This window comes from Rattus rattus, chromosome 17 (assembly GCF_011064425.1).
Source record: "Rattus rattus isolate New Zealand chromosome 17, Rrattus_CSIRO_v1, whole genome shotgun sequence".
NCBI classification, from domain to species: domain Eukaryota; kingdom Metazoa; phylum Chordata; class Mammalia; order Rodentia; family Muridae; genus Rattus; species Rattus rattus.
In genome coordinates this window covers 11033305-11059196 of record NC_046170.1, presented here as the reverse complement: position 1 = coordinate 11059196, position 25892 = coordinate 11033305, and the positions used below count along the sequence as shown (strand labels likewise).

Sequence of the window (25892 nt, the reverse complement as noted above, 5' to 3'; positions counted from 1 at the left end):
GTCTACAACAACCAGCTCTCTCTCACCCTCCCTCCTCTCTCTAATACCAAGATCCCAATCCCAAAGTGCAAACTTTGAGGATGAATACATTCTGTTACTCTGCAGTACCTGTGAATGGTACTGCCTATAAAAAAAAAAAAATAAACCTCAGAAGTTGCTCCCTAATCCAGTATGGCAATGCTTTTAATGCAATATAAATGATCTTGATTCCAGGATTACAGTATCAGTTGTTTTCAGAAAACTGGTGTCAGCTCAGAGGATGAAAGAGAACCCCTAATTCCTCAACCAATTAACATCAATGATAATCCTTTCAGCCTTAGATCTTTTACATTGCTGGTCACCTGTCAATAGAAAGGGCTTTTCTGACTTGTCTAGGGAAATCAGAGATTCCAATTGAAGTTCTCTGACCTCAGATCAGTGGATGTGAAAAGTTCCTAAACTGTCAGCTTTTCTCCAAATGGGATCTATTCTGTACTCCGAGGCAGCCTCTTTAGGGACCACACAGAGCATCTTAAGTTCACAGAGATGAGGACTGAAAGGAACTGACTCTGAGATTTAGAATTATAGTAATGTGGAGTTTGAAGGGTGGTTTACCTACTTAGGTTCATTGTTTTAGTTCCCAATAGTATTGCTAGATAAAACATAGTCTGCCAGTATTTTCATACTGAATTTCATATACACAACAGTGATTATTATTTTTTTAGTATAAATCCCCCAAACTATATGGAACAAAAGCAAAAATAAAACACTAGTGCTGCTTATCTAGAAGTTTAATTGGAAAACTTGCATTTAGTTTTCTAAGTCTGATTTTCTTTTCCCTATGTATATCTATAATTTGGACTTTATTACAAGAGTTTCTTGATTTAGCTGATATGATGCAGTGTTTTCACCACTATCTATCTAGGTTTTCTGAGTCCCAAGCAACTATTTATTGCTACTCTTGTGATTAGAAGGGATCTTTCCATCCTCTACAAAATGCTTTTTGCAAATTAATGATGATTTTAGCTAAAACACCTATAGTTTTTTTTCAAAGTTTATTGTTGCTTTAACATGGGCACAGACTCAAGAGAAATGAGTCATCCTAAGATAGTTGGATCCAGAATATTTGAGACAGCTTTCTTGATTAGTCTGGCTGCAAACATCAGGGAGTTCCCTTGAGCATGCATACACACACACACACACACACACACACACACACACACACACACACACACACACAGACACACACACACACACAGACACACACACACACACCAATAACATATATATTACTGAACAAGAGGCAAAAGGAATCTATCATGGAGAACTAAAACCACACTATAAAATAAGAAAAAAATTAAAGTATTAGTGGGTGAAATATTCTGTTTGTCCCTATGCTTAGTGGACATTCTTACCATATTTAGGTTCTTTAGGCTTACCAAAAAGATGATTCAGAGGTGTTTTTTTTTTTGTTTGTTTTTTGTTTTTGTAATAAGAAAGGGAAAAACACATCATCACAGCAAAGCCTTTATTTTACTGATTGTAGAACTTCATTTTCATCTTTTCTCATTTGTATTCTCAAGGTTCAATACCATTGCCAAGGTTTTTATTTGTGTTTGTTTGAAGAAGGCTTTTTTTTTCTTTTAAATATGCTTAACAACTCTGCTGTTTTTCTCCTGCTCCCAGGAGTATTCGTTGGATATTGTCATACTTCACACAGAGTTTTCTCAGGTTGACAACTCTAGCCCCTCATGCCAAGAAGCCAAGACTCTGCTCACCATAGACTAATTAGTATAACACTTAAACCCTCCTTATTCAAGAGAAACACTTTATTTAGCTTTGTTTTACTTGATCAAAATTCTTTTATTGTAATAGAAATACCACGAGAGGTTTATCTTATGTATCATTAGTTCTATTTGTAGTATTACTTAATATAGATACAATGATTTATAGCATATTTCTAGAAATATGCTCATTTTGTTCAACTGATACTTATATCTGATGATTAATAAATTAATGAATCTTCCTTTACTATATCCTATCTCTTCAAAACAATTATTGATTAGTATTATTAATTTCAGTCCTTTAGATACTTCATTCATATGTTACCATGTGGAATTTGTCGTCTCGTGATTGTCTTATTTCATTCTACATATTATCTTGAAGGATTTTTTTCCCCCGTGTTGTTGCATATTATGGAATAAGAGCTCAAAATTCACCCAAGTACAAAAGGCTGGACAATTGTCGATGTGGCTGTATGAGCCAAAAAAATATTAACAGAAGAGAAACATTTATAGTAGGCAGCAGTGAAGAGCTCAGTTCTTCCCGTATCATACAAAATGCCATTCAGTAGCAACTTCCAAGGATTCAGCCACAGAGCCAGCTACAGAATGGAGGGAAAGGAAGGATAAGGAAACATAGGTACATGCATTTGGAGCAGGGGGATGGATGGTAGTGGTAAATCTATAAACATTCTTAAGATCCCTAGAGTCTTTGATATGGTTCCCTATACAGAATAATCATTTGGGAGATGGTGCATAGACACAACAGAGATATGCAGACCTAAGCAGGACACAATTTCCTTTTTCTCCTGTATCTTCTCAACTAGATACAAGTAAGACCCCAAGCTATAGGCAGACTCCAAGTATTACTTAAGCTCGAGCTCTAAGCATTTAAACTGGTGTTCTCAGTAAGGTCACAAGAAACAGATAATTGGTTCGCCAGGAAACATGGAATGAACCTGGGATATGGACAGTACAGTTATAGGGGAAAGATGGAGTGAAAGACAATAACTGTCTTCCATTTCTACCTTGAAAGTGTATACCTTTCCTTTCTGAATCTGGGTCCTTTCTGGTGTTTCATATAATCCTGCTGTATCTTTACTTTTCCTAATGCTAATGTGTGATAGAGATTTAACCAACTAGCTTGTTCGTGGCATGCCCATTGCTTTCTCTGGGTAAATACTTTTTAATTCAACTAATTTTCAGGTACTGACTTATTCCCTCTGAAAATATTCTCTAGTTTAGAGTAGAGGGCTTTAAACCCTGGAGACATCTGGCAGAATCCAGGAGCAGAAGAGTTGAGGGATACCTTGATGCTATACACAGTCATAATTACAAACACAATTGTAATGCTCAGACTGAGAAGCAGTGGGAACCTCTAACCATGAGACCAAGCATGTTTCAGTGGTCTACAGGTTAGACAGCCTTCACAGGCAAGGGTGTACATATCTAGCATCGATACTTTACCAGGAAGGCAGCCATTCCTGATAGGCAGAATTCATGATTTCTTGATCTTTCACAATCTGTTCTTCACTTGACTGGGGTTCTTCACTTGACTGTGACTCAGCAGAGCTTTCCTTTAGGAAGTATTGCCAAAGGACATTTTCTAACCAGTGGTGCCATGGATTGCAAATTTATCCTTTCAGAAAATTCTCTTTGGAAGATGTAATTGGCCAGTAGGCTGTAAGACCTCTAATCTGAAGGCCAAATCCATGTCTGGCCTTGTATGTTCCTCCTGGAGAGACATTATTCTAACACCACTTAACTCTTCTTTTGTGAATAGCATACCCAATCTCTTTGACAGTGATTAGCTCATGACATCTCACAGAACTGTTTCCTGTTGGGTGGGCTCCATTTGCTGGAAAGTACTTACCATCTGGCTGCCTTCCTACAGTTCCTTTCACTGCTTGGATTTGTTGCTTATTAGCACATTCTTAGGAGACTTCTGCAGTGAGGGATACACAGCAACATTTTCCTCTAATGTAAAAAAGAAATACATAGTCTAGGAAAAGAGTCTGAAAAAAATCATGATTTATTCATTTTGAAACTGTTTCAAGGAGTGAGTTAGGATGGAAAACATCTGTGGTGTTCTGGGGGGATTCTTCTAAGCCAGGATGGGCATGACTTGAGGTATGTGAAGTCCCAAAGGAGAAGATCTATTCTCTAAGAATTCCAGGAACACATTAACTCCTTGACCACAAGAAATATATTTCACTAAATATTCCATTTCACTGTCTCAGAAATTCCATTCTCCACCTATATTTCTGCAATGGTTGTAGTGTAGCAAGGGAGAGAGTTGAGTTCTGAGTTCATACTAGAGACAAACTTTAGGAGAACTACTGTGAAGTTTATTTTTGCAAAAACACTGAAGGATTAGTAGACAAGAGGTTCACAGTGGGCCATGGATAGGTTCTAAAGCTACTTTGGAAACCAGGTAGCTAACTAACAACAAAGTCAAGCATGCTGTGTCTTTTTTCCTTCTCCAGATAGTAGATGCAAACACACTCTCATGATAAAGATACTGTAGAGAAACTGTTCTGGAATGGAAGTAAAACACAGTGCCATAGTGCCTGTTGCATAGAAGATATACAGTAAAAAGAAGCTGATTAGGAGACAATGTACCATCAAACCATTCTGTAAGATCAAGAAAGTGCTCCACAATGGCTACACTTTTGGTTTTGAGTAATAGGTGTTCTGAGTATATAAAAAGCAAACATGAAAGAACAAATAGCAATTAGAAATAGAGAGACACAACAGATTGCTAGCAAAACAATTGACCTGATAGAGAGTCCAGCAGAGACAGGGGTAGTGTGATTGAAAGAGCAAGTAATTAACACCATCAAATTGGGGACTTACAAAGAGCAGCTGGGAAATTTGAGGCAATCAGAAATAGTTTCTGCAGAGCTTTTCTCTCATGGTTGAACTTCTGATCAGAACACTTTCTGAACATACGAGGAAGAGAATATGGAGAGTGTAAATTATTAAAATTTACTATATAAATATATAAAACCATTGAACAATAAAATCATTTAATTGAAAGTACAATTCTGGGAACTAAAATATTCTTAAAAGGTCACAAAAACCATTTAAATACACAAGGTCTCAATAGATCTTGTGGTAGAAGATATACTTACATATTAATGAAGCCCAGAAAAAAGATTAGTATAAAGAAAACTACACAAGACACATTATAGCTAAATTATTAAAAGCTAAAATTAAATGTCACATGCAGAGGAAAAGAAATTAAATGATGCACAGCACCTCATGAGAAAAATTTGAGCCCAAGAACAGCAGACTACTACCCTTTAAGGCCTGAATGTTAAGGGCAGAGAGCTGCCAATTCAGAATTTTATATTCAGGGAAAATATTCTCCTAAAATAAAGATGAAATAAAGATGTTTTCAGTTAATGCAAGTTGAGAAGATGCATTGCTAGTCAATTTCGTAATACAAGGAGAAAAAGGGAATTCAGGCTGATGGACATGAGCCAGCTGGAAATTTGGGTGTGTCAAGGAGAAAAGGGGGTCATGAAAAGGGGAGACTGGGCAAACAAGAAGACTACCTTTGTGTCTTAATTTTTATAAGATACTAAGACTATTTAAGACAAAAGACATAACCTTAGCTAATTGACATTGTATGTAAATATAATAAAGTGATACTTATTGTGAAAAAATTAATGATCAAAGTATCAAAACAACAATGTATTCAAGAGTTCTAAACTCTTCACAAAAATATTAAGGAAGATTGATAGCTCCCAGTAGACCTCTGCATGTAGGTAAAAGAAAAAGAAAACAGATTTACAATGTCGTCACACAATGGCCCTTCCTTATTGGAAATATGTGCATCTAACCAGGGAACATTCCGTGGGAAAATGTATGAACCAGACTGTGTGGAGAGGTGCAGTGTTGCATAATGTTTACATTATATTAATTAAAAATGACATTGTATTAGATAAAATACAAGAACAATACAAGTGTAAGAATTAAAAAGAAGGAATGCGTTTGTTTATGAGCGTGAATTTTTTCAGAGTTCTCTGGGTCTTCTCAGAGTCTGTGACTCACATGTCAGCTTTCCTGCAGGAATCAAATTCCCACCCTCTGGCCACCACACAGCATCTCAAAACTGAGGTCAGCTTCTTCTCATGGGATTACAATAATATTCGTCCTGCATTCTGGGACAAACAGACCGGAAGTGTGTAGGCATGAAAGGGACCTATCTGTAGCATTGGGGATAGTTTATATTCTTAACTGAGAGAATCACATAACTCTCCTGTAACAATAAAGAATAATTTAGACTTATCTACAATCCACAATGCTGAAGGAGAAAAACTCAAAACCTTTAAAAGTAGCTGAAGAAATCTTAGCATGTTTTTCACCCTTCTTCTCACCTACTTAACCCACATTGTGCTTTTGTAAAAGCTTCTTTCCTCATCTATTATCTCACTCAAACCTGACTTTAATTAGGGAGGAAGGGAGGTCAGATAACACCCATCTTCATCATATGAGGAAAGAAACCCGATTGAGGGAGGTACTTTGACAGTTGTGAGTGAAGGCACCATTTCCTGAGTAGAGGCTCCCTCCTTATTCCAGAAGATTATGGGTATTGAAGCAAGAATTTCTTAACCTGCTGAGACGACTAGCCTACTAGGTTTCAAGATATCACACACGCTTTCTCTCTCTTTGTTGTTTATAATGAAGCAGAGCTAGTTTTCAATGAAATTTTTTATTGAATGTCAGCCTTCTGAACTCCTTAAAATGTGCAGCCATTCAGCTGAGCCCTGCACCATAGCCCTTTCTACTTAGGTTTTTCTGAAGATTACTTTTAGTGAGGCACCCAAGCTACAGAGCTCTTCATTTCACAGATATGAAGATGGGGATTGAGAATATGACAGAATAAGGTAGTCATAGATCTTAGACGCCTGATACAGCGTCATTTGTATAACTTCATTCATCAAACAAACATTACTTGCTTCAGAGGTTAATCTTCACATATAAGACAATGAGTGACTAATAAGGCATTTTACAGGGACTTAAATAACCTATCAAAATAGCTGATCAAAATAATTTAAATGGAACTAGTGCATTAAGACTCTTGGTACTAAAGCTTAGCTTAAAACAATTTTAAGAACTATACCAATATGATGCCCCTATAACCTAAAAAATACTATATTCTGGGGCTACTTTATCTTTGTTGGGTTAGAATATGGTAAAAAAATTTTGTAGGATCCCCAGGTGATTCAGGTATTCAGCCAGGGTAAGAGTTGATAGTCTAGGTATTCAATTCCATGAAAGCAAAGTCAATTTGTTCTATGGTCCTTTGTATACAGTAGCAAGAACGTAACTAGGAGTTGCTCACCATCTAAAATTATGGAGAATTTAATGTATCCTACATTATCTTCTGTAGAGCCAGAAAATTGTTGAAAATAACCTATTTGAATTTGTTAACCAACAATGTGATTCAAAGAACAGGAAATTTTCTGAGAAAAAAGAGAGGGGAAACTTTCCTCTGTGATAATTACTGCGGTAATAAATGAAAAATAAGGTATATATATATTTTAATCTTTTTGCCAAAAATGTGTGTGGAACAACAGATTATTCTTCTGTGTATGTCAAAATCACACCAGTAATTCAGAATAGGATTAATTTAGGATTATAGAAACTGTAATTAAATGAGCCATCTATCTGTGACCCAAAAAGGACACTTAATATTGCCTTGGAAAGTTCTGTCCTTCTAAGGTAGCAGTCTCATGCAAGTACTAAGAGGCATGGGTGAGTTTGCTGTGGCCAATTGCTTTTCTTTCATCATGACTTCAAAAATATCCCATTCTTTCTGATGAATGGCATTAATTTACTGAAAAAAAAAAGAGAGGGTGTTTTGAAGGTTGGATTTATTGAAACAACAGTGAGATAATTATGAAGCTTTCTAAAAATAAATGGGTGAGACATCCTTTGTAATATACTCAGGCATATAAAAGAGGCATTTAAATATGTCCCATGGTTTATTTAGACTGCACTGAGCCAGATGGGGTGGTCCAGACAGAACATTAAGATATAGACCTCTGAAACAGCCCACCCACACTCTGGTGAAAACCAGGCTTCTGGTAATTGGAAGCAGCTTGACTCTGCATTCCTCATTCCTCTGGTTGAGTTGAAGTGATGCCTGTGGATCTGGGTGGCTAAGACCCTGGATTAAACTTTTCTGATAGAAGTTCTGGGCTCTGGTGACTTCAGGCACTCTCTTCCCTGGTTGTCGTGGTCAGGTTGCAAGACTTTATCAAGCCCTCGTCAAGAATGAAGCCCAACTTCAGACAAGAGTTTCTCTCACTGTTTATGTACCAGAAAACAGACTTTGACAGTAGCTCTATGAGGGACCACAGGTACTAGGGAGAATAAACAGATCAGTATCTCTTATCTCTTCCACCTCTGACTTTTAAAGAGCACTAGGTTACCTTCATGAATCTGAGGCTTTTGTTTCTGTAGATATGACTTGAAGGGGAAAACTCTGTTTGAGGCAGGAGATAGCTATGCTATGAAAATTATCTTCACTTCATATTTTATTTCTCTGTCTATGGAGTAGGGGGTGGTGAGGTTTTGTTCACTTGGTCTAATTTTAAATGTTAGCTATCACCTCAGTATTTTAGTGACCTCTCTTGTCTAATGAAATGAAATAAAAAAAAAAAAAGAAAGAAAAGAAACTTAATGGTTGGGCATTTCTACCTTGTCATCTGTTTCTGGATTTCTGAAAATTAACAATGTAACAAAAACCTCGCAATCTGAAACAGACATGTTTACATTGATGGTAGCTACTAGGGGAAGAACGTTGAATCCAGCTGGGGTTTCACACAAAGTGTTTAAAACAGTTCTTGTTCCCAGTCCAGCCCTTCTGCTGAGGCTAAGAACATGAGCATGGTTCACTCCGTCTACTTCCCCAGTGCCGCCTCTTGGATCTGCTGAGTTCACAAGGCCATCTGCATGTTCTCCTGAATAAATAGTCCTCTAACTAACTGCAGCAGTCTTATTTTACTAGTTCACTAAGAGTACTGTTACCACCAGAAAGTCTTTGATGACACACCGTCTTCTATTAAAAACTTCATGATTTTTTTTTTTTTTTTTGGTCAATTCTGGCTTCTTTATTCAGAAAGTAGTATTCAAGCCCCGCCCCCCCCATGTCTACTAATCTCTTCCTGAGGGCTTTCTTTCCATGTGGATGCAAACTTTATCCAGAATATCAATTACCAAAGTAATGCACTAAAAGCAAAATACTGCAAAACGTATAAAAAGTTGTCAACATATTATATTTAATTTGAATTTTAACATTTTTATTGGATATTTCTTTACTTACATTTCAAATGTATTCTCTTTCCCTGTTTCCTGTCCATAAGCCCCCTACCCCTTCTCCCTCCCCTTCTTCTATTAAGGTGTTCCCTTCCCCATCCACCCTCCCTGCTTTAAGGTCTTCTGATTATTCTTCATTGTCTACTCATGGGTACTTAGCTTATACCTACTCTCAGCTGTGAATTAAGTATGAAATATGCACTGAACCTAAAACAGAGCAGTAAAACAAAATAGAAGGAAAATAATATTGTTTGTATAATGAGTAAATACTGCAGTTATCTGATGGAGACAGAGTAAGTGATGAAATATGTGGTTAAAATTAATGGATGTTTTATAACTCTTAAAAATGTATCTTTCTGAAAATTTACTATTCTCCAGATTTCAATGAATTCTATGCGAGTGAGTCCTAATGGAGTTCTTTATGAGCAGGTCTACTAGCTGACCTTAGACCATTACCCGTGGTTGAAAACTACAATCCAGGAATGGCTGCCCCAGCACTGACCTACAGACACTTGTGAACAGAGAGACATTTAATGATATATTCTGTCCTTTTATTTTAGAGGAGAAACTTGGTCCCAAGGAAGAAGCATTTTGTCTAAGTTGCACAGTTATGCATTAATAGAACTACAGCATACTATAGCATACACATCTTCCCTTATGGTCTAGAGATCTTTGGCCCACCCAGTAGTCTTTGGAAATACAGAAATTACAAATAAAGGCATTTTATACAATTGTATAATGATCTTCACAGTGACAATGTTTTATAATTGGCCAGGAAAAGAACTGCCAATTCCTTTCTTTAAGATTGATGTTTGGGTGATATAAGAAGTTTCCCAGGCTAGGTCATGCACAAGAGGTACCCTGTCATCTTATAGGTAGTGTGGTGACCAGTGGCTTGGAGTGTGACAGTAGTAAGAGGACAGTTGCCTAGGTCTTCAGAGAAATGATTCACATATTCTGCCATTTGCACGGTTTATGGAGAGAAGCTGAAGTTGCTCTTTTGCTTCTAACTAGTTTGTTTGTGGCCTTGGTTTTATTGAAATCTGAAAAACTGGAAATCACTTTGTGGCTACTCTATCCTGTAGGTGCCTTTTAACCTGACTGTGCAAGGCCCTTCACTAAATATAAATGTTTTCTGTTGTTTTTCACTTAAGTTCTTAGAAAATATGGTTTCCCTAGCCAATCATTTGAATAGAGGTAACACTGGTTGCAAAACTCTATGGTTAGTTTATGATTTACTTGTCAGAACAGCAGAAGAGCTTTAATCACCCATGGCTCAGAGAAGGAGTGGACTAGATATTGAATGCTGTGGGCAAGACTGCTTGGAAGAGGCTAGTGATGGCAGACATTACAAGAATAATCAATGTGTTACAAGTTCATCTGCCAAACTGCCACTGGTCGCTGGTTGCTGTGTACTTTGTACATAGTGTCATTGATCCCAGTCATTCAGTTACTACTCATACCATGTTCTATCTCTTTCTGAAGAAGTCTAAATACACGGATACCTGTGTATCCTTAAGGGCCCATCCAGGCTTGACCCTGAATGAATGAAGGAGAAAATAAGGACAAAGAGCACTTTCTTCATATTTACTGTTTGGGCACAGAGGGAGGTTTGACTGTATGTCTTTCAAATTATAAGCGATGTTCCAGTAAGCTAAGCATCTTATCACCGCCACCTCGTGCGTGTCTTCCCTCAGGTTGTTTTGTTCAGGCACAAGAAAAGTCGGAAATAGAATCTAATTTTTTTCCACACATTCATATGGAACATTTATTCACAGTTGGAGCTGACATTGCTCACAATGTTGTTTCGGGTATGTGTTGATGTATTTTATTCATATCTATGATGAACATTTAAAAATATTAGAGTGAGAAATGCTGTCCCACGAATTGAGTGGAACATGAATAATAGAAGATATTCTTTGCACTCACTGGATATAACTATCTTATTGCTCAAACATGATTGAATTATTCTAAGACATGAGGTCTTAGCTTGGATTCCTATGACCGTGGGGCCCATGAGTACCATTTATATTAAGTTATGCTGAAAATTCAATGGAAAATTCACTGCAAGCCCTAGACTGCTGGCTAGTATTCCAAAAATCAGATGGCTTGGAAGGGATAAAACTACTACTACAATAACTACTACTACTACTACTACTACTACTACTACTACTACTACTACCACTACTACTACTACTAAAGTTTATGATATCTATAAGGGATTTAATCAGATTTTTAACCAAGCTTTGCACAGCTCACAGGTTATTGAATGCCATTCCTACTTCCAAAACCGTGTGTGGAAGCAAAAAGAGACGCTTATTTGAGCCCCTGTAAAAATTCTATTCAGGTTTAAAAATATCTTCATTGCTGTTTATTTTCTGTGACACACTACAGTATTTGATCCTGGCATTTGAAAATGGAGCAACGTATATCATGAGGTTTTGTACAGTGCCCGGTGTATATTTTGCACCCAAGAAGAAGTGATTCCAAACTTAATTCTTGCACCAAATGCAGAAATCTGAGATAGAGATTTCAACAATTCTTGTAATCCTTCCTCTCTCCCTTCTCTATGATTTTCACAGACAAGGCATAATTCCTGTGATTTGATTTGAAAGAGGGAACAGCTCTGCGCTGAGTGATGAGATCTAAGCGGGGAATAAAATATTCTTGAATTAATTTGCATAATAGAATGCGATTGGTTACAAAGCTGTATTTGTTGAAGGAAAGACCAGAGTCCCTTAGCTCACCCACAAGGGAACCTTGCAGATACAAAAATAGGATTTTGAGCTCTGGTGGGAACCTTGATAATATACTTAGCGTAATGATAACCTGTCTTTGGCTGTAAATTAGCTAGCAAGAAATAAAAAGAATGGGTCAGTGTGTCTGATCCTTCCAGCTCTGTGGGGAGGAGAAAGCTGAAAACCAAATCCACTTGCTTTTTGCTAACCGTTTTTGTCTTTCATTTCCTACCCGATAACAATTTCCAGCAGGAGTCCAAATACACTTAAACACCCATATATGTCATTTTCTTTTACGGAGACAAAAGCAGGCACAGCAGGAGCGTTTTATGCTCAAGGCGCAGCCACTTATGACGGACTATCTGCTCTCCAGATAGAGGGGTGAGCCTTCCACTTAGAACTGGTGATTTTGCAAATCCATTTTCCTGTCACGCTATTACTCCTGTGACTTTCAACAATATTTATTTTTCCCTCCAAGCAATGTGCTCCCATCATAAAGTTAAGCCTTCTTACATGTGTTAGTGGAACCCCGATGCTTGGGCTTCCTGGCAAGCTGCTAGGAAGTGCTTTAATGGAAAGATTGCTCAAGAAGTGCCTTAGGGTTCTTTATTAATACTAATTAGAACATTGATAGATTTCTCTAATTATTACCCACATCAAGGTCTCCTTAGGAGGGCAGCCTCCTATTAATTTCTGTGTGAGATCCGTGCTAAATTTCTACTGTATTCAACAACCCATTCTTGAGAAGTTCCAGGTCTTTCTTACAAAAATCCTAGGATTAGATAAACAAAACTCCTTGAATCCATCCTTTAAAGCCCACCTTTAAAAGTTCTGAGAGAGAAATTTAAGAATATGAAAATAAAGAGTAGTTATACCACATTGTTATGCTTGATATTGAAAATTTAGAATCCATATTCATCTACACTTTGATGTCTTCTATGAAATGTTTTCTCTTTTACTTTCTATTTTTCACTTTTTCATCATCATGTACGTACTCACTACAGGGTCTCCAGTCTTGAATTAGTATCATGAAAAGGCAATTATATAGATATAAAGGCATCTCTCTGTGTTTGGTCTTTCACCTTCTCTTAGAGATACAGAATCAGGTAGAACTGTAGGAGGTAGGATCCAGGTCTGGGATCTGTCATCCTACAGGGTTCATCCCTTGTTTTTCCCTAACATTCTCTTAAACTTTGGAAAAGTTACTTATTTCTATATGTTTTGCCCTACTTGCATATATAATGGACATGATAATACCATTGCAGTTTGTATGATTAAGTCATGGAAAGTCTATCCATGGAGGTTTGGCAGATAATACTGAAAACGCTAGCTATTTTATTTTTTTAAATCACGGTCTTTTTATTGATATTTAGCCTACTCCAGACAATATGAACTAACAGTCTCCAGTGTGATAGGTACCAGGTTATCCTTTTCATTTCTTTATGCAGTTTAAAAATAGACAAAGGGGGCTGAAGAGATGGCTCAACAGTTAAGGGCACTCACTGCTCTTCCAGAGGTTCTGAGTTCAGTTCCCTGTTTCCACATGGTGGCTCACAACCATCTGTAATGGGATATGATTCCCTCTTTGGGTATGTGAAGACAGAATACCCATATAAAATAAATAAATAAAGGGAAGAGAAGGTAGTATTTTTTTGTTCAGAATAAACATCAGAGTTAGATGGTTTAGGCTCAAATCAATCTAGCTATCACCAGATCCTTGTAGTAGCACAAGTTGTATTTAGTTTGTCTTGACCTCCATGTTAATATCCTTTTACAGAATATCCACTATTCCCATTAATAGGATTGTCATATTAATCAATTTATGACTTAATAATTATGAAGTTTTTAGAATGATGGCTAACAAAAACTAATTTTATCAATAGATTTTTACTTTAAAATTAATAATTGACTTAAAATTCAACTTCTATAAATCAAGGATTAATTATCAAGGTGGTGAAAATATTCTATTATAATATATTATATTTAGTCATATAAGTGTTTAAAAATCATGAGACCAACTGGTTGCTTTTATAAGTGTTTATTTTTGCAACTGTTTCCAACAGAAAATTTAGAATGTTAACGTTATTTATAAAAAGAGTAAGGTTCATTGTTTATTGGTCACATGGGAACTCTTACTCATTAGTATGAAACTAGATTTTTATATGTATATATAAAGTGGAAAAGTTGTCATGTAGTCTCAGCACTTTAGTGTTAGAAATAATTGTGCTTTACAGCAACATGGCAGCCAGAAAAAAAAAAAGAGGTGTAGAAATATCAACTTTAATTAAACCCTTTCTTTCAAATACTCTTCACAGTTTATATGCAGGAATAATTTATCACCTTGTGAATGAACACTTAATACTTGGCATGATACAAAATGGGCAGGGACCTTACACCATATGTTCTCTCCTTTCTCTTCTTCTAGAATTTCCAAAGAGCAGAATTAAGTCTGAAGTTCAAGGGTGTGCTTGATCTCATACACTGAGTTGTTATGGATGACCCATTTGAACTCAGGTCCTAGACATGTGTAGTAAATACAAACTCTACTAGTTAAGAAGCCACTAGTCTGTCAAAGACATAGAGTCTGAATCAGAAGAGACACTCTTACACAATCTTTCATCAAAGCCCTAACCACCTATAAGAAGATGGAAGCCGCTGATAGAAAATTTTAATCAGTAATTAGGAGGCAGAAGGGAACTACAAAACTTCAGATACAAATCAATATTGGGCCTTCTTTCCTCAATTAAGCCAGACTTCTCTCTGTTGTTTCCCATGGCCTCACTAAGGTCTTCTCATGCAGTATACGTCTCAGGGCATTTTCCACAGAGTGCCCTGGACTTACCACAAGCAGCACTTTGTGGATCATTAAAATGATGCCTCTTGGGACAGCAGAGATTTCCCAGTCAAGAAAAGAGATTTAATGATCTCGCAGAGGACCCGAGTCCCCTTCACTCATGTGCAGCAGCTCACAACTACCTAGAGCTTCATCTTCAGGGAATCGAATGGCTGCTGGCCTTATGAGGATCTGAGCTCATTACACAATTTCAACAACAACAACAACAACAACAACAACAACAACAACAACAACAACAACAACAACAGTAACAACAACCCCACAGAAAGAGAGACACATATGAGAGACAGGGACTGAAACAGAGAATATGTCTCTATTAAATTATAAATTTATTTAAGTGATGACTGCTGGTGAAGAATGAGGTTGGTATGTAACTTTGAGACCCTTTTAACCTTCATTCCTCCAAACTGCATTTTACATATTCCAATGCCTCTGTATGCAAGAAATGCTAAAGTCTTCAATTTCTATTTCTTGAGAAGAGACTGGAGTAATCCTATGGAGAAGTTCTATTTGGATGCTAGTTAATTTTGTATCTGCAGAATGTCCAGCTATTATTTTGATATAAGACCAATGGCTTGAAAAGTCAGACTCTCAGGGGAAAAGGGATTTGCTCTGTTAATAACAAGTTTACTTAGCCCTCTTATGCCCAAGTATACTAAAACCATATAGCTACAGTGTTAATTGTAACTCTCCTTCTTTTCTCTCTGAGCACCTCCCTGCCCTCTTGTTTTTCATCTCCAGTTTCAAGGCATATGTACACAGTCTGGTGAGCAAGAGTGGCAGACTTGCATTTTACCACCCTAGGAAAATAGGAGGAATCTTAGGTTCTCACTCTATGTTTACCCATGAGTAATGGGGTTAATAGAGAACGCATGTGTCTTTGAGAACACCTGGACTCTGGATATCATCAAGAAGAAACAGATACTTCTACAAAGAAAAGATGGATTTTAAGTGAGGAGAGTAGGAATGATATTTAAGTGGAAATTTACTTTCAGAAACAGAGTTCTGAAATTCAAGGAGTCTGGCAACTTGAGGGACTCTAGGTCAGATAAATACAAGGAATGTGGAAAGGTAAACTGTGCCAGTGGCTCCGCCTTACTACTGATGAATAGGAGGGTGATGGTTGGATTGGAAGAAGCAATACGCTGCCTGTTACAAGTTTTCTGTTCAATTTTTCTTGTGATTGGAGTGAAACTTGGAAAGCATCTTATAAAATGCTGTCTAGAGAGATAGGATAAACCACTGAGGGAGATGTCAGACCATGAAGGAACGAATTGATGCTGTAGCTTTAATTGACTTCAATAGCATTAATAGATCCTCTAGTGAGTCAATGAGATTTTGACCTATTATTTGATACTGTAGTGTTAATTGATCAGCATAATTTAATTAATTGATTCACAAAGCTCAATGAAGACTTGACCTTTTAAATTTTTTCCTCTGTAAATACAGCACCTTACTAGGTAGGGCTGTGCTGGAATTCAATATGAAAGGCAGATTAAATCAAACTAGCCTCACACTTCTATAACTTGGTGTGGTCCTTCTGTGTCTCTCTACACAGAGTTCTGAATTGCATACCTATATGCCCCTCCCCCAACCCCAGCCATACACACACAGTGACCATTCATTTCATTGATTATTTTCATTGCTACCATCATTTCTTGAGGCCTGCCTTGTCCTCTCTTTCATCTGACAATCTGTGATGTAAGATTTCTCTTATTTTCCTTTTCTCCTTAAGTCTTAATTTATGCTGTGGTTGGCCATGTGTAACGGTTGGGGGATTCTAGTAATTTTTCTCATGGTATCCTATCTTCTCCATTCTTAACATACAAGTTTTTACTTTAGTATTCAACCAAGTCACCACATCCTTTAAGAATGCTCTATTAACTGTGCCAGCCTCTGGCATCTTTACTATGGATGCTGTGTTACTCTTCTAGACTTCCTCAGTATCCCTAGTTTCTTTAAACCATGCACACTTAGGATCAATGACTTATAGAGAGTTTCTGTGTTCCATACACTGTGTTAGGGTCCTTATATTTGCTTTTTTCACTTGATCTTTGCAGCAACTTTTCAATGAATACTATTCTTATCTCCATTTCTGAAGTGAGCAAGCTGGGTTCTGAGAAAGCAGTCAGCTTTCCCAAAGCTGACAAGTGGTAAACTGATAGTCAAATCAACATGCTTGCTAAATGGAAACGAAATGATAAGTGGATGAAGGCTGCAGCTAATCGAATCTCTCTGCTTGCAGAAGCTGACTGGGGAAGAGAACAACCTGGGCGTGATGTCCTCAGTGAGTGAAGATATTCCATTCCAGAGGAGGTCTACTTGACACATCTGGGAGGCCGCCATCCGAAAGAGTGCCACTCTGTTGGTGTAGGGAGTGACAGCTACCTTCTCCTGTGCCTACTGCATAACCAAAAATGAAGGAGAACTACTGTTTACAAGCTGCCCTGGTGTGCCTGAGCATGCTATACCACAGCCAGGCATTTACCCTGGAGCGACGAAGCCACCTGCGTCCCTCATTCCATGGACATCATGAGAAGGGCAAGGAGGGACAGGTGCTGCAACGCTCCAAGAGAGGTTGGGTCTGGAACCAGTTCTTTGTGATAGAAGAGTACACCGGGCCTGACCCTGTGCTTGTGGGCAGGGTAAGGCTGCTTAAATTCGATGTTGATGTGTTTATATGTGCTCTTTATTGGTGCAGTAGGACATGACCAAGACAAAAACAAACAAACGAAAAACATAACAAAACAAACATAATATAACAAAACAAAGGGAGGTAAACTAATACACAGACCAAAGCAAGATACAATAAAACCAAAACAGTGAAACAACAACAACAACAAAACCAAGATAGAACAACAACAAAAAACCAAGATAGAACAAATGATCTGCTATCATTAAAAAGACCATCATATTATGGCTTATACCCATACCAGTCTTTTCCTCCTCATTCATAGACTTAACCATAGTGAGAATGCTTCTAATGTTCACGTATTATAGGATAAAGACACTTTGACTAACCACTTTGCAGGCTATTAAAAGAATACTGCCTTAATTTATTGAACTAGAGGAATTTCTCTGACTGTATCCTAACTCCAACTTGCCTGTCCCCACTTTTATGTCTCCTTAGTCTCTTTCACCCTGCTTTTCTTTGCCGTTTTACACATGCCTGCCTCTTTCACCAGATTTTGTTCTACTTCGTATGAGGGATTAGTTCAGCCTTGAATCCTCAGGTCTTGGCACTAACACCAAATCCAAGGAAATGAGTGAATGTGTGTCTTTATGACAGGGATGATCTTATCCATTTTGCCTTTAGGTATAGTTATGCTCGATTTCCACTTCTAAAGTCATGCATTGGTTGTGCAACCCTATTAAAAATATAAATGTAGAGAGGGTAAAAAACACTTGGCAAACTGACCTCTTACTACTTATGAGGTTAAAATACATGACTGTCTTTTGGGTGATACTGACATTACTTCTCAGGAGATAGTTATTTTAATATACACAAATCGAAGCTATATTACGTAGCAGTGGTAGACAGACAATAAATCAGGTTGAAGCAATACCTGACCCCAAACAAGCAAAAAAAGGAGGCAGCCACTCATTCATTTAAGGAACAAAAAAAAAAGCTATAATGAGGAGGATAATGAAATTCAATTTATGTCCTTAACTTTATGAATAATAGAGGCAAGTGTCTAATATCAACTGACCTATCAGTTAAACAGAACTGATTCAACATAGAGAAATGCAAGACAGTTGATAGAGATATCCACTCTTGAATCCCAAGGATGCCAATGAAGTTATCTTGTTTATTTTTTAATATCATTTATTTTTATACTCAGTAAATGTTCATGATAATCTCAACCTAACTTAGAATTGGAACTGTTTCTTTTCAAAATACTGTACTAAATAATTTCATTTGTGCATATGTACAATGAAAAAGATGTAGAAGTGGTCTTGATATGGTGGAAGTGTGGGAAAATAATTGACCAGCAGAATCCCAAAACTGAATGTTGTGCTGTGTCCACAGAAAGGGACAGGAATAAGACACCCCAGTAAAGCAGGGCAACTTAGCTTGAGCAATGTGCAGAGCTGGGCATCGAATTGCTCTGAGAAAATGACCCTCTGCTTTGTCACTCTCTCAGCGGGGGACAGTGTGTGTTTAGACTTGGAGGTGGCAGGATAGAGGACTTAGTGAGCCAGATGACTTTGTGTCTCTCTGGATCTAACAAATGTCATATGCACTAGGGAGAAGAAAATGAATAAAGAGGGGGAAGGAAAGGAAAGTGTAGCATTGTCCTGTGTATGACCTTGAAAAGTAAGGTTCCTAAAAGGAGTCTTGGATGTGTGTGTGTGTGTGTGTGTGTGTGTGTGTGTGCATGCTTAGATCTGGCAAAATCTTCCTTTTGAAAGAAAGGAAGTGCTTAGATGGTTCCTGCTTAAGTAGGAGGAATAGTTAGCTTATTCGCTAACAATCTTTGAATGGTGACATTCAAGGTTGAATGCTTGAAAATTCCCTGAAAAGGTAGAATTTGGCAAAGCACAAAAGACTTACAGTTTCATGTAGGAAATTCAGTCTGTGTCATGCTGTGCTGTGCAAAGAGAGAAGCAATCAGTCTTTGGAGTTGGGAACTGGCTGTGCATGCCTCAGCCACTGGACCCTTGATAGCACTTGCTGTGTTCCCAAACTGCTTTTGTGTAGAACCTAATAAATAGTGTTGTCAGAACAACAGATCATCTTTGTGACAGAAGAAGACTAGGGAAGAGATATCCAACTTTGAAATCTTGGAGAAACAAAGTGGAAACAGGATAAGCAGGATGCTTGGTAAAAATGTCAGCTGCATGGCTAGTTATGAAATGCATCATTGAGTTTGCATATGTGATGTATGAAGACCCTTCGAAACTTTCAGTACCTTCACATTTATATGTACAACTTCATTTCTTGTTCAAGGGACTTATCCTCTCACTTTTTATACCCATAAAGCAGGGGTAAAAAAACCAAACACCACAATCCTAGGCCGGATAGGATTGGGGAACACGGGTTATGAAGAAAACCTCATGAAAGTTGGGGATATTGTATTTGTTTACTGAAGTCCATCAAGTAACTTCATATTTCCCTCCACAAACGGCAAAACTCTTAAGTTATGCCAGTCACATTGCATTAAAATGTTGGATTATTTTTTCCTTACATTTCAGAAGCAAAGTTTTCTTGCTGTCCCTGTCCCATAGGTGCTGGTGTCCACAACCAAAATAGTCATTGTAGTTTATGCCCATGTGTCCCCCTCAGAGCTGAAACTTTTGGTGTTTCACCAAAACACTACAAGTAAATTAGACTTCTTTAGAAAGTTTAGATGGAATAAACATTTTAAAAAGTAGAATATTCAGTTTTTCTTTTTGAACCTCAAGCAAACAGTGTAGACCTTAGTTTCATAATTATGATAGAAAATTTACTGACAGTAATAAAATTATATTTATAAATTATTAAAGCCATTAATGTTAACTAAACTAAAACTCAACAATATTGTATTATCTGAATATAACTTTTGTTTACATGTTTGATTCATTTTGCTGAATTTTCATATTCAACAGGCTTATTCAATGGAAATTTTGAAATCTTTTGGCTGGTTTTCAATACTATAAGACAATGAAAATAGCATTCATGTATTATTATCAGTATATTGAAATATATTAATTATTTCAAACATATAACAATTTCACATAACAATGAAAATAACATTCATGTAGAGGAGGTTAAGGAACTCAGAAATCATGAGGACGGAAAGTGAGCACATAGGTCTTATTGCTGCAGGAAAGTCAATGAAGTCTTCCATCGGCTTGGGTTCTGAAACACCTGTACCGCGATGTTGAAGGAGGTGAGAAAGTTACAATTCGAGGAAGTTATGAATATAATATACAGTCTATAGCCCTGTGTTCTGTAAAATTAAACAAAGAGCATTTAAGAATCTGTGGAGATAAGCTGTACATGGTTAGGATTGAATTACTATCTCATAAAGCGGTCATGAGAAACTGGCAAAAGAGTGACTCATAGCTGGGGTAGGTGCTGAAATGGGAGGAAAAACTGAGAGAAATATATTGCATAAATTCATGCTTCCATCTTTTTTGAAATATATATGTGCATTTCCTTCCACATAATTATCGAGGCATATGTGCATGCATATATTTCATATGTATGCATATATACAGTCAAAGAGAGAGGAAGAACGTGAACCTCAGAATTCAACATTTGCATCTATATTAGCCTCATCACTACCTAGCTTAATGATAAGGCCATAGTAGTTATCTAAGACTCCATTTCTCTATTCAGAAAACGATGATGGAAATCGCTGTCTTATGATATATGTGTGAGAGTGTGTATGTGCACAAGTGGGTACACAGTGTAACAATCAGCCTATGTGGTTGTTTTTGCAATCTTCATGAAATTACAAATTCTGTTTTCTTTCTTTTCTCTTTTTTTTTTTTTTTTTTGTTTTACTAGCTTCATTCTGACATTGATTCTGGTGATGGGAACATTAAATACATTCTCTCAGGTGAAGGAGCAGGAACCATTTTTGTGATTGATGACAAATCAGGGAACATTCACGCCACCAAGACACTGGACCGAGAGGAGAGAGCCCAGTACACACTGATGGCTCAGGCGGTGGACAGGGACACCAACAGGCCATTGGAACCACCTTCAGAATTTATCGTTAAGGTCCAGGACATTAATGACAACCCTCCAGAGTTTCTGCATGAAACCTATCATGCCAATGTGCCTGAGAGGTCCAATGTGGGTACGTAAGTAATGGACAACTGGTCTACTGCTATCTGGTGTTTCTGCAGGTTAACAGGCCAGTGCCTGCCCTCCAACCCAGGAACTGGAGCTTCTGTTGCATCTTTATTGCACATTAGCAAGGAAAAAAACACCTTGTTTGATGTTTTAAAATTAAAATTTTTCCTTACATAATACAGCACTATTATGGTTCCCTTTCTGTCTACACCCTCCAGTTACTCCACACATCCCCTCCAGTCCAGATCCACCCTCTTTCTGTCTCAGTAGTAAACAATCAGACTTCTATATGATAATAAGAAAAGAAAATATAAGATTAAAAAAACAACCCTAATACACTGAACAAAAGAAACAGAAAGGAAAGGCCTTCAAGGAAAAGTGCATGAAACAGATATAGACACAGAGACTCATCTGTTCAAAGGTTTATAACAGACTTGAAGTTGTGAAATCAAGAGATTTTAACTAGGAAGCCAGGAAGGGGGAAGAATAAGATTCAGTTTAGCAAGTCCTGACTCATCATGTTCAGCTGTGTGATGTGACGCCATTTAATATCTTCTCTCCCTCTGTAAAATAGCAGTAACAATTTCCAGTCTTCAAAGAGCAATGATTATATTCATCCAATCACTAGGGCATTTATGTCGAATAAGTAACAGCAATAATAATGTTTGCTGCTTCGGGTTTCACGTTAATTGATTGTGAACACACCCCAGCGTGTTTAACTTGGCCATGATTAAACTTTGCAAAGCAGTCAATCCAGTTGGTCATGTGTAAATGAGAAAGTGAATCAGAAACAGATTAACTAATTTAGCCAGGGTCACTTGTGTTACTAAATTCACCCAACATGCATCAGCCATCAGCTGTTGATTTCAGATATGCTTAAAGACATGTTGCTGTGTTTGAAGATGGAACTCCAAATGCTTCTTCAAGTATCTATCTCCTAGCTGTCACTTCTGCTTGAATTTCTAGAACATAGTCTTTTTAAAGTGAATCTGATCCATTATCCCTGAGTGAATCTAAAAGTGATTAGGGATTGATTATTCATTTTACCAATGACAGACAAACCAATGACTGAATATAAAGATTAGCTTACTCAAGAGATTCAGCTGTGACACAGAGCTCTGAGGGATTTCCAGTCTGTGTGGAGCCTCTTGTGACAGAAATGCCACTGCCCTTCGTGTTTATTAAGATCTTCTTTTACAGAAACAAAAAGTCAGGTTGAATCATCATCTCCTTCCTTCCCTTTCCTTGTTCTTAAGAGTCCAGTCCTCTGACTACTCTATCTTCAGATGTGAATTCTAATGAGAAGAAAAAACTGAAGAGGCAGGGGTAGCTAGGCATCCAGAATGATGACAAAGGGGGACTTTTGCTCCTTATAGGACACTTTGGAGCCTAGGGAAGCACTCAGACTTTCTACTATACCATGTGAAGTTATTGTCTTCGTCACCAGAAAGCTATGTGAACCAAGGCTCCTTTGTATCCCTTCCAAACATCATTCTGTCTACTATGAAATCAAGATAATTGTTACTGATGAGTTCTGAGATATATCAGTCAAATAAAAATATTTGACTACTGCTTCGCAAAAAATTTTAGAATTTCTTGAAATCATGAAGATTTCTTACACATTCGTAACTTTCTTACACATTCCATGATGTCTTTCTCTGGTACAATAACCCATTTTCTAGAATAATCCTACCTTGTAAGCAGGAGCTCACTAAAGACAGTGGGTATGGAAAAACCTCTTTTGAAAAAGAGTGAACCTTGTTTTGGGTTTCTCATAGAAGTCCCAGAAAAGCCTAGGGAGTAAGGGATAGCCACCTGTAAGTTGTGTGAACAGGTTCTGTACCCTGCCAGGAGGACCTCCCTCCCAACATTCTGCTGAAATGTCCAAGGAAAAACTTGGGTTTTATTCTTGCTAGATCTCTCAGCAAGTTAGACTTCCAGCTGTGACAATAAACAACATGAAAAGGAGATTTTTAAGATGTCATATTTCACACTCCACATCTTCCCAAGTAAAATAGATGCCAAAATGCCCAGCAGAGAATGATGTCACTTTACCTGGAATTTACCTCAAACAGTGCCTGACACAGACATCCTGGATAATTGCCTCTTCCCTCTCTACACTGAAGCTCAACATGCCATGTCCCATATACATACATTGACAATGGAACTTTTAAAGAAAAAAATTGGCAGCCCATTCCTTTTTTCCCTGATTATCATTTCTTCTGACCTAGGAATTTATCTTAGATCCTACTGAGTCCTCACTGATGGTTTCTGTGACATGGATACCAGACTCTACAGAGAAGGAAACATGTAATTTTCATGACAGTAGGGAACAGCATTCTATATAATAGTTATAGCCATGAATTAATTAAAATTTATTATTAGCAATAATTTTATTACACACAAAGCAACAGTAATGTGATATGTTTATTGTTACAGATAGAAAAATTACCTCTATCCTTTTATGAAAATCAATTTTCATTAATTATCATTTACTACACTTTCTGGAAAGATTTGTAATTAATTGTGTGATATACTGAATATTTCCTTCCCAAGATTTTGACAATATTTGACAAGAATATTCATATTTTTATTTTAACTATCAAACCAAGCAGGAAGAATATTGACAGTAGAAAGTTTAGTTTTAAACCTTGAGGTTCAACAAGGAAAAGAAAGAAGGGAACTAGAAAGGGAAGAAAGGTATGGGGAGGAGGATTTTGCATTTGGATTGTAGAACAATAAAACCATAATGACTAATTGTGAGCTATGCTTCAGGACTTCATTTTAAATGAAATAACATAAACAGCAATGGAATTTGAAAAGTTTATCGGGTGTGGTTAATTACTTTCCCCTTCCCTGTATTTAGGAACTTCAGTAATCCAAGTGACAGCCTCTGATGCAGATGATCCCACCTATGGAAATAGTGCCAAGTTAGTGTATAGTATCCTTGAAGGACAACCCTACTTCTCAGTGGAGGCCCAAACAGGTATAGTAGATTGCATTGTCTTTGTGAATCATGATTTATTGTAAATAAGGAGTCTATACCTGCTCATTTAACTGCTTTGGCTCTAAAAATCCCTTAAATTAAAAAAAAAAAAACAACTAAAGGATCACTTTTCAGGGTTAGTTTGAGGGCCAGAAGCCCTATGTATGTGCTATGCATACAGTTGAATGGAGTAGTATACATTTATTAGTGTCTCAGATCATAATTACAAATATTTAAAAATTCAAGATGCCTTGAATTGTGGATCCATATAAAGAAGCCAAAGATTGGTACAAAATAGTGTTAGCTTTCAAAGCATCCTTGGAAGAACACTGTGTAAACTAAGAAGTATCAGGAGTAACTGTTAATGTTCACCTGACTAGAAGATCCAGCATGTTCCCAATATCCTGCTGAGAACATAAGCTCCCAATGGATGCTATAGAATAAAGAGCAGACCAATAAAGTGAGTCAATATACAGCAGAAACTAAAACAATGTTTCACTTCATTTATGTGATTTATTTGATTGTCAGCACTACGGTCCTATAAAATTGCTCTTCTGCAGTATTATACCTTTCCTTTCCTCATAATAATATATCCTGTAATTTTGAGAGAGGTTTTCATACAATTTGAAACTTTTACATAAATTCTTAGTTTTTTTATTTGCTTGATTAACTCTCACCTACTTAAATATTAATTTGTTTTTCATCACCTTGCTTCAATCAACAACTGGTGGAGTTATTGTCTATGGTTTCATAGAGACCTTTGCTATTATTAGTCTTTCAGTAAACTAAAGATAAATGTGGGATTTTATCTAGACTATTGAAATTGATAAAAACTTTAGTCTTATTTGTCTCAGGGAACCAAGGCTAGCAACTACCAATTAAAACCCATGAAACTATCTAACCGATAAGGAAAATGAAGTCTCACAAGTTCTAGGGTATTGCAAAGAAACATCTCAAACATGTCAGTGAAGCATAACAAAGACCAATACTTCCTCCTTGCTCTTTATATTTTTACTACAAATATTATTTTATTCACTGAGTATAAAAATTTCCATATGATCCCTAGAGATGTAAGTAAGCACATTTTTTATGAACATCATGTTTCAGTATACAGAGGTCATGAATAATTCAATCATAAATTTATCCTGTCTTTCAGTGACAGGTGGTTGTCAACTGAATCTTTGAACAAGTTTTGCTCATCTTTCTAACTTATCAGTTTATACACTAAAAAAATTAATAGTAGCATTTTAATGTGTTGCATTAGGCCTCCTCTGTAAACTTAGTATGAGCTCTAGATACATTTCTAATAGTTACATGTAGGACTGGATTTCTGAAGCTTTTTGCTAGAAGCCCAGAGGCATAGATTCAGTTATGGCTTAACACACAACAGGCACTTGTCATTACAGTCTTCAGGATTCTTGTGTCTGAGAAGGAA

At 37.1% G+C, this 25892-nt stretch overlaps 1 protein-coding gene across 2 annotated transcripts in view; it reads left to right on the top strand.

Moving 5' to 3' along the window:
• The window catches only part of Cdh11 (cadherin 11), a 154691-nt gene that overhangs the window by 89983 nt on the left and 38816 nt on the right, over positions 1–25892 (top strand). For both annotated transcript variants that reach the window (XM_032887461.1, XM_032887462.1), the window contains exons 3-5: positions 16930–17329; positions 21181–21475; positions 24338–24457. In XM_032887461.1, the coding sequence (XP_032743352.1) occupies positions 17102–17329; positions 21181–21475; positions 24338–24457 (643 nt within the window). In that variant the 5' untranslated portion in view covers positions 16930–17101. The remainder of the gene's footprint in view (positions 1–16929; positions 17330–21180; positions 21476–24337; positions 24458–25892) is intronic.